The sequence below is a fragment of the Rhinopithecus bieti genome, unplaced genomic scaffold (assembly GCF_001698545.2).
Source record: "Rhinopithecus bieti isolate Rb0 unplaced genomic scaffold, ASM169854v2 scaffold_30862, whole genome shotgun sequence".
In the NCBI taxonomy this organism is placed as follows: domain Eukaryota; kingdom Metazoa; phylum Chordata; class Mammalia; order Primates; family Cercopithecidae; genus Rhinopithecus; species Rhinopithecus bieti.
This window is the reverse complement of record NW_016813281.1, coordinates 655,530-665,372: the sequence shown is the minus strand read 5'-3', so window position 1 is coordinate 665,372 and position 9,843 is coordinate 655,530. Positions and strand designations below refer to the sequence as shown.

At 39.0% G+C, this 9,843-nt stretch overlaps 1 protein-coding gene across 1 annotated transcript in view; it reads left to right on the top strand.

Moving 5' to 3' along the window:
- The window catches only part of LYVE1 (lymphatic vessel endothelial hyaluronan receptor 1), a 19,711-nt gene extending 10,149 nt beyond the window's left edge, over positions 1 to 9,562 (top strand). The window contains exons 4-6 of the mRNA XM_017847952.1: positions 6,617 to 6,919; positions 7,519 to 7,597; positions 8,125 to 9,562. Of these exons, the coding sequence (XP_017703441.1) occupies positions 6,617 to 6,919; positions 7,519 to 7,597; positions 8,125 to 8,311 (569 nt within the window). The 3' untranslated portion in view covers positions 8,312 to 9,562. The remainder of the gene's footprint in view (positions 1 to 6,616; positions 6,920 to 7,518; positions 7,598 to 8,124) is intronic.
- The last annotated feature ends 281 nt before the right edge of the window (positions 9,563 to 9,843 follow it).

The window sequence follows — 9,843 nt, the reverse complement described above, 5'->3', positions numbered from 1 at the left end:
AAAAAAAAAAAAAAAAAAAAACGAAAAGAAAAAAAAAGAAACCGAGTTCAAAGGATTTAAGCGCATTTGTCTAAGGTCTCATTACTGTAAAGGTTCAGACTCAGGTCTAACTCAAGCCACGCTCTTTCCACTGTTCAACATTCCTTTAAAATTTTAAGAACCAGACCCAGTCTCCGTTTTATGAAGGAAGAGATTGACACCTGGAGGGTAGCACTGATTTGTTCGTGGTCATGAAGTCACCCACTAACCTTGCTTGAAGACCTTGGCTGCCTTAGCCCAAGTGCTTCACCTAAGTACTTCTCAGAAAGTTTTTCTTTTGCTAAATACTCACTTGTTCTCAGTTTGTCATAAGGACCCCTGTCTGATTATTACTCTTCACACTTACTTATCTATCTGACCTTCTGAAGGTTAGGTGGCTGAGAGGTCATACGCAGGATAGATTTCAAAATCATTCTCTAAGATCCCAGAGATAAATGTGCACCAGCCAATATTAGCAAAAGCTGTCCCAGAAAGTCAATATAGGATCCAAGTAGTTTCCTGATCCAGAGGGCTTTGGCACAGAAAAGGCCCATGGAGAAACTTTGACCAGTTCCTTCACTTCATGGATGAAACAACTACAATTCAGAACAGGGATTTAGCTCGTTCAAGGTCCTACAGTCAGTTAGTGGCAGAATCAAGACTGGAACATGGGGCTTCTCCTAACATTGTATTTGCCATCCTCCTTCCCTTCTCTGCCTCTTTGGTCTATCATCACTGGCTGGGGAATTGGTAAGCTACATGCCTGCATACCTCATAGCCAGCCCATGCCTGTCAAATGGCTTTGCTTTTTAACTGCCTTCCTGCCAGCCCGCAATGTGATGATACCCAGCTCTCTGACTAAACAGAGAAGAGCCAGAGAAGGAGGACTTGGATTTGTCTATTTCCTCATGGTTTCGTTTAACTTGTACTCCTATCCCATGTATTTCTTTTTTTTTTTTTCCAGAGATAATTTTATTTTATAATTTTATTTTTATTATACTTTAAGTTCTGGGATACATGTGCAGAACGTGCAGGTTTGTTACATGGGTATACATGCGCCATGGTGGTTTGCCGCACCCATCAACCCATCACCTACATTAGGTATTTCTTCTAATGCTATCCCTTCGCTAGCCCCCTACCCCCCAACAGGCCCCAGTGTCTGATGTTCCCCTTCCTGTGCCCATATGTTCTCATTGTTCAACTCCCACTTATGAGTGAGAATATGTGATGTTTGGTTTTCTGTTCCTGTGTTAGTTTGCTGAGAATGATGGTTTCCAGCTTCATCCATGTCCCTGCAAAGGACATGAACTCATTCTTTTTTATGGCCGCATAGTATTCCATGGTGTGTATGTGCCACATTTTCTGTGTATTTCTTATGCTGAAAGTTAAGTCTAGAGGCTTGATTAGGCTCATATTCAATATTTTTGGCAAAAGTACTTCATAGATGATATTATGTATTTTGGATCACATCACAACAAAAGACACTTAATGTCAGTATTTCCCACTACTAATTATGCTAACTTTGATTGTTTGATTAAAGTGGCAACTGCCCTATCTCGCTTATGAAACTGTAACACTATATCTTTCCCTTTGCAATTAGTGGGTGATCTACAATGTGATATTTTGACACCATGCAAATATCTTGATCTTCAACTACTTTTTATCTAGACATTTAAGCAGTCATTGATGATCCTTCTTGGAATCAGTTATTATATGGGGGACTGAAAATGGCGATTTTTCTAAATCTATCCTTCCTTTTACATTTATTAGTTGGCATCTTTGATGAAGAATCTTTCTCTCTCTGTCTCTCTCTCTCTCAAACACACACACCTACACAGATGCACACACACACCCTTTTTTTCTCCCTCTTACACTATCATGGGCACATGCATTTTACTTATTCAATATGTTCAATGTCTTATAATCCATTTTACAATTATTATTCTTTTGTTTGTTTGGATGCTCAAATTGTCCTGAATCTGGCAAGTGGGAGCCCCTTCTAGTTGATTTGTGTGTCCTTTATCCCATTTGCTTTTAGGTAATTCCTGGTTTCCATACACAATACCATGTCCCAGGCTCACTTCATACTTTCTGTATCTCGGGCACGGAATCAGCTACTTATTTCTCCAAGGAGCCTTAGTTCCTTTTAAAGGGAAGTGTTAATTAGAAACCAAGATTTGGATACAAGTTGTTCTCATTCCTCCTGGAGTTTTCATTGCTTTTCAGTCCTAGCAGTGGACAGATAGACAATTTTATGTACATAAGTTTATATTGATAGTTCCAACTCAAATTTAACAATTCAAGTTCTTTGTTAGTCTACTTTGTTTTATGTTTGTGTCTCTTATAATGAAAATATTAATTCACAATGAATAATATTAATATATTGTCTTATCCTACAAGTTTCAAACTTACAAAACCAACATTAGGAATAATAAACCTACTGAGTAAAATTAAGACTTCTTTGCCTATCTTTTAGTCCTTAGAAGATATTCCTCTAAGGATGTACAGTCAGTGAATTGTGTGTAGGAGTGACTTTAAAAATTTGTTTCTCTGTGTAATTATATTATCATTTTGAAATAGCTGAGGTTCATTCACTTCTCTTTGTAATCAATTTTAGGGTTTGACTTTTGTCCTATTTTTATTTTTTGAATAACTAAAATATTTACATGGTTCAATGGTCCAAAATGCACTTTTTAAAAAGTGTATTCAAAGAAGTCTTATTCTCATGCCTTCCACAGTTTCCACCTACCATTTTCATTCATTTCTGGTTTATCCCTCTGTGTTGCTTTGTGTATAAAGGAGTGTGTTTGTATGTGGTCTTGTTGCCCTTTCTTACAAAAACTAGCATACTATATACACCACTTTGCACCTAGCTGTTTCCACTCAAGTCTTAGAAATTACTCCATATTGGTTCATACAGACTTGTCTCTTTTATTAACGACTGCATAGTACTCCATTGGGTGGCTGTATCATAGTTTATTCAACCAGTCCTCTATTAATGGACTTTTGAGCTATTTCCAATCTTTTTCTATTCAAAGTAATTCTAAGGTATATAACCTTGAAAATACGTTGTTTCACATCTATGGAGATATATCATCAGGATAGAAACCTAGATGTTCAAAATGTGTGTGTGTGTGTGTGTGTGTGTGCACACGTGCATGTGCATGTGTGTGTGTGTCCATTGACTTCTTGGTGAAAATTAGGGTTCCCTAACCCTGATCCTAATGCTAATCCTGACCTTACCTTGATTTTCTTTGTTTTTGTAATTTCCTTTTTATTGCTATCTTGTGAGATTTGAGGATCGGAGTAACCCTGACCCCCCATACAAACCTTATCCTAATTGTCTTTCTTGTTGCTATCCTTGTGAGAACAGGGGATCAAACCCCACTCCTAGTCCTAACTTTATTTTTTTATTGCTGTTACTGTGAGGTCTGGGGATCAAAGCGCTGTTAATGCTTTGCACACACCACTTGTGTAGTGCTGTTCTTGCTGCCACAATGCCCATCCTCTTCATCTGACCAGCTCCTACTCTTCATCTGGCCAGCTCCTACACCTGGCCAGCTCCTACTCTTCATTCACATATCAAGTGCCATCTTCTCCAGATGCATTTTCCATAACCCTCTCTCTCCCTCTGGGCTCCCACTGCACCCTGTGTTTAATATCTAACAGAGCACTCAGCACATTCTAGAGAAATTATTTGTAGTTTGGAGGGGAAGGAGAGCATCTCACTTCCAGGTGAGATACACTGTACTCTTAATCAGTTAGGGACCACCAATTGCTTTTACTCCTTCATACTGTGTCCTTCTCAGGTACATGTATGAACGGAGAGGTCAAGGAAACAAATTCTTGCAGATCTTACCATTACGCCCAGACATTATACCAGGCCCTAGACATTTACTATCTCATTGATCCTCAGTAAAATGAAACCTGTGAATCATTTCTACTCTCAGGAGCAGCAATTGATGCTTAGAGTGTACCTTCCTTGTGGTCATGGTCAATAAGGGGCAGAGCCAGGATTTAAATCTTGAGCTAAACTGTATTGAGTCATGCTATTTCAGTGTAGCACCTTCCAGGATGATGACCACACATCAGTAATATACAAGGCCTGGGGTGAGTCCTGGACATCAGTAGTTTTTAGAAGCTTCTCAGGTGATTCTAACCTGCAGCCAGAGGTGGGAATCACCTCTCCTCTTTAGAAGATCTCTAGGTTTTAGAAGTCCAGAAACTTCTGCTTTTCCTATTTCGGCGGAATTGCAATAACCTCCTTCTTTGCTCCTGGACTATACCCTCTCTGCTCTGCATCTCATCCTCCACACACTTCCATTGATAATTATTTTACCGCTCTGCTCCATAGCCTCAGATAACTTCCCATTAGAGAATATGATGTAAATTGTGAAGCATTTTGTACATAAAAGTGGATATATATGAGGACTTTTGTATATAATTTGGAAGATTTGTGAAACTCAGTTGAAAATTCCCTCTTCTACAAAATAAATTCCAAATTCTTTAACATAGCAATTATAAATCTTGATAGTCTATGACTCCAATCTATCTTCCCAGTCTCATCTCTTGCTTGCAGTCTTTCATATCTCCATTTACACACACACACACCCTACATTCCAGTCACACTTGCTCATTGTCATTTTTCTAACATAACTACACATTAAAACTTCTGGATTCTCAGATCATGCTATTCCTGTTGACTGGGATATTCTATTCCCTCTTCTATACTAGATGTGCTCCTTCTCTGTTTCAACCATCCTGGCCTTCTTATTCATCAAATGGGCTCTTGAACTTTCTGTTCTCTTTCCTTTGAATGCTTCTGCCCCAGATCTTCAATGACTGACTTCTTCTCATCATTCAGGACTCAGTGTAAATATCGCCTCCCCAAGAGACCTTCTCTTATCACCCTCTGTCCTCCGTTATCCACCTCATCAGTCTAATTCATCTCCTGCTTAATTTTCCTTTCAGCATTTATCATCCTCTGAAATTTCTGGCTTATTTATTACTATTTTTTATTATCTCTATCCTTCCAATAGCATGAATGACCCTTTGTCTTGTTTGCTCCATGTCCCTAGCACCTAGAACCATGCCTGGCACAGAGTAAGTGCTCCATAAGCATTTGTAGAATGAACACATTAATCCTCCATACTCTGCCCAAATGCCATGCCCTCTGACTCCCTAGTGATCTCCCCCATCCTTATCAAAATGCATCCTCTGTTCTTCTGGATGTGGGAGCGATGTCTTATTTTTCTCTGTATTTTCAGTTTCCAACATGTTATATTGAGCTCAGTATGTTTTTTGCCCCTGACACTCAAAAATGTTCATTTTCTGAGGGAAGGGCTTAGCATGTGCTAAAAATGAGAAATGTAGTTAACAGTTCAGGGAAGATAAGGCCAAGGATTATATGTATTTGAATGGAAGTCTTTTCAAAGTAAAATGAATAGTATAAAAACAGTACACATGTGGTCAAAATGTTTTATCAATAGTATCATTATTTTGATTGGTATTTATTTTAATTTTCAAAAATGAATCAACTTAATAGAATAATGATTTCTTCATAGCAAACATTTCAGCTGATGCTACCCACTGCCATAAATAATTAGGGACTTAAAATATATGTAAATTTATATTATAATATATTGTATGGCTCTGCCATTTACTAGCTATGTGACTTTGGGCAAGTTATTCAATTTCTCGAAACTTCAGTTCCCTCCTGTGTAAACAAGGGTTTGATAATATTGTTCAATGAGATACCTGTTTAAACACTTACTGCCATGGTCAACTCAGATTAAGATGCTTTAACAAGTGTTTCCTCTCTAGCATATTCAACAGATTGGAAAGCAAACCCTTATCTTTCTCCTGGCCCCTTTTGTTCACTTTTTTTTTTTAATGAGCCCAAAATAATAGGTCTTAGCATATCTTTGTCCTGAAGTGACACCACATGTGTATATTTGGTCTTCCAATCTATACTTTCCTTCTTTTTCCTTTTCCTTCCTTCCCTATTCATCAAATAGTTATTGAGCCCGTGCTGTGTACCACACACAGTGCTAATACCATGATGACCAAGACAGATGGGGTTTCTGCTTCCAGCCAGCTTGCAGTCCAGTGGGGAACAGTGTAATGAGAACTGTGACAAGGAGGTACAAGAACATATGCCTAGGGACCCAATCAAGTCAACAAGTCTGCCTGAGAAAAACAGAGGGTCAATCTGAGACCTGAGGGATGAGTCAGAGTAAGCTAATTAAAGAGAGGCAAAGAGTTATAAAGGTGAATAAAGCATCGTGGTGCAAGGCTTGGATGTAAGATAAAGCGTATCAAGGAATTTCAAGTAATTTCAGTATGGCAGGGGCAATGAGAGAAAAAGAGCAGATGAGGCTGGCATGTCAGCAGGGGCCAAATCACAGAAGGCCTTGTAGGCCATACAACAGAGATAGCCACTAGAGCTTCTAAGGATGGAAGTGATATGATTAGATGTGCTTTTTAAAGACCATTCCAGCTGCAGTATAAGGGGTTTGGAGGTAGTAAGACTAGAGGCAAGAAGAACAGTTAGGAGGCTGTTGCAATACTTTTATTTCATGTTTCTCTCTCCCGACAGATACTTGGACTAACTCGTGCATTCCAGAAATTATCACCACCAAAGATCCCATATTCAACACTCAAACTGCAACACACACAACAGAATTTATTGTCAGTGACAGTACCTACTCGGTGACGTCCCCTTACTCTACAACACCTGCCCCTACTACTACTCCTGCTCCAGCTTCCACTTCTATTCCACGGAGAAAAAAATTGATTTGCATTACAGAAGTTTTTATGGAAACTAGCACCATGTCTACAGAAACTGAACCATTTGTTGAAAATAAAGCAGCATTCAAGAATGAAGCTGCTGGGTTTGGAGGTAAATGGTTTCTGTGTCTATGTTACATGTGTATGTATGTTCATGTATAACAGACAGTTCGTAGAATCCTGCCTGTCTCTAGATGAGGCACTCAGGACCTGTCAAATACTAATAAAAGCTTAACACAAACTCAACTTTCGTAGTCATAGAATCTGAGAGGGGTAAAGAACCTTAGTGATTACGCGAAAAGTATAAGTATAAAAGAATGTCACTGTTGACAACTCAAGACTTTTAAAAATAAATCACTATCTGTTCCTATGTAGAAGTTCTTTTTAAAATATATACCCTAAAGGCCTATGACTTTATTCTAGTCATCTCTTTCTCAGGCAGGCTTGTTGACTAGAGTAGGTCTCAAGGCCATGGAGGAGAAATGAACTCTGTCATATTGCAACTGATGGAATTGACAGAGTATGAGAGGCAAGGCCAATGATTCTACAAGCATGAAGCAAAGAAGCTGGTGTGGGCCCAATATCATAAAGGGCTACAGAGAAGGTTTTTCTCCTGCACTATGTACTGTCTCAATCACCTGGATCATTCAATGAGCATTACACACAATGTTTAAGTGAAGGACCAACAGGCCATGTCTCTGTTCCTTGCAGGTGTCCCCACGGCTCTGCTAGTGCTTGCTCTCCTCTTTTTTGGTGCTGCAGCTGGTCTTGGATTTTGCTATGTCAAAAGGTAGGGTTGCTGGTGCACTGCTAGTCTTGTAATCTTTGTCAAGTTTCTATCCTGTGCTTTTTCAAGGTCACTATTGGCATTTTGCCGATCAAAATGGAGATAGCAGTCCTCTTATACTGTAAATTTCTCCCTCATCTCATCTCTCTCCCCTCCGCCCAATCTTTTCTATTTCAGCACATGCATGTCATCCAGCTGTCAGTCAATGAGTGTCCTTTGAAAATCAAGAAATAAAAAAAATTGACATCTGGGGAAAATTTATATGCTCTATTTGATTTTGGGTTCTTTGTTTTTGTGGGAAAAATTATGTGGTCAGCCTAAAGTCTGGCCTGCAAACATATTGTCCCATTTAAATGAATCCATTAAGGTAGTGATGTGTTAATGTATTCGAGCATGCATGTGCTAGCATCACCCTGAAATAAAGGTATCCAGTGTACTGTGCCAATATGTACCATGACCAAAAAAGTGTTATCTATTATTATGTGTGTTACACAGAGTCTCTCACTTTAATTTCATGTTTATGCCTAAAGGTATGTGAAGGCCTTCCCTTTTACAAACAAGAATCAGCAGAAGGAAATGATTGAAACCAAAGTAGTAAAGGAGGAGAAGACCGATGATATCAACCCTAATGAAGAATCAAAGAAAACAGATAAAAACCCAGAAGAGCCCAAGAGCCCAAGCAAAACTACCGTGCGATGCCTGGAAGCTGAAGTTTAGATGAGACAGACATGAGGAGACACACCTGAGGCTGGTTTCTTTCACGATCCTCACCCTGCCCCAGCTGAGGAAATCAAAAGGGCCAAAGAACCAAAGAAGAAAGTCCACCCTTGGTTCCTTACTGGAATCAGCTCAGGACTGCCGTTGGACTATGGAGTGCACCAAAGAGAATGCCCTACTTCTTATTGCAACCCTGTCTGGATCCTATCCTCCTACCTCCAAAGCTTCCCATGGCCTTTCTAGCCTGGCTATGTCCTAATAATATCCCACTGGGAGAAAGGAGTTTTGCAAAGCGCAAGGACCTAAAACATCTCATCAGTATCCAGCGGTAAAAGGGCTTCCCGGCTGCCTGAGGCTAGGTGGGTTGAAAACCAAGGGGTCACTGAGACCAAGGCTTTCTCTACTGATTCCACAGCTCAGACCCGTTCTTCAGCTCTGAAAGAGAAACACGTATCCCACCTGGCATGTCCTTCTGAGCCCAGTAAGAGCAAAAGAATGACAGAAAAGTTTAGGTCCTGAAGGCCATGGAGATTCTCATAACTTGAGACCTAATCTCTGTAAAGCCAAAATAAAGAAAGAAATACAACAAGGCTGAGGAAACCGACAGAACACTGTCACCAGGGACTGTAAACACAGACAGGGTCGAAGTGTTCTTCTCTGAACACACTGAGTTGGAATCACTGTTTAGAACACACACACTTACTTTTTCTGGTCTCTACCACTGCTGATACTTTCTCTAGGAAATATACTTTTATAAGTAATGAAAATAAAATTTTATAAATTTCTATTTTATCTGAGTTACAGAAATGATTACTGAGGAAAATTACTCAGTAATTTGTTTAAAAAGTAATAAAATTCAACAAACATTTGCTGAATAGCTACTATATGTCAAGTGCTGTGCAAGGTATTACACTCTGTAATTGAATATTATTCATCAAAAAATTGCATATAGTAGAATGCTATCTGGGAAGCTATTGTTTTTTTCAGTTTTGATATCCCTAGCTTATCTACTTCCAAACTAATTTTTACTTTTGCTGAGGCTAATCTTATTCATTTTCTCTAATATGGCAACCATTATAACTTCAATTTATTATTAACATACCCAAGAAGTACATTGTTACCTCTATATACCAAAGCACATTTTTAGAGTGCCATTAACAAATGTGTCACTAGCCCTCCATTTTCCAGCAAGGAGGGCCTGAGAGAGGCAGAAATATTTGTGACAAAAAATTAAAGCATTTAGAAAACTTCTTTGCTCTCTTATTTACATAGATGCATTATACCTTTCATGTAAAATTAAAGTGAGGACCAGATCATACCATATTGTTTGCAAAAATAAAAGGGACAACATTGGTTGTTAAAATACAAGCATATGTCAACCAAACAGCATATATCATATGGGGCTACTCATGCTCCAAACATTTTATTTTGAGTTGGCCAAGTACATACACATTAAACAGTCCTTTACTCGAGATGCTGGCCCTACATTTCCATCCATTTCAGAATTCACCAGGGAGCTAAAGATTCAGGAT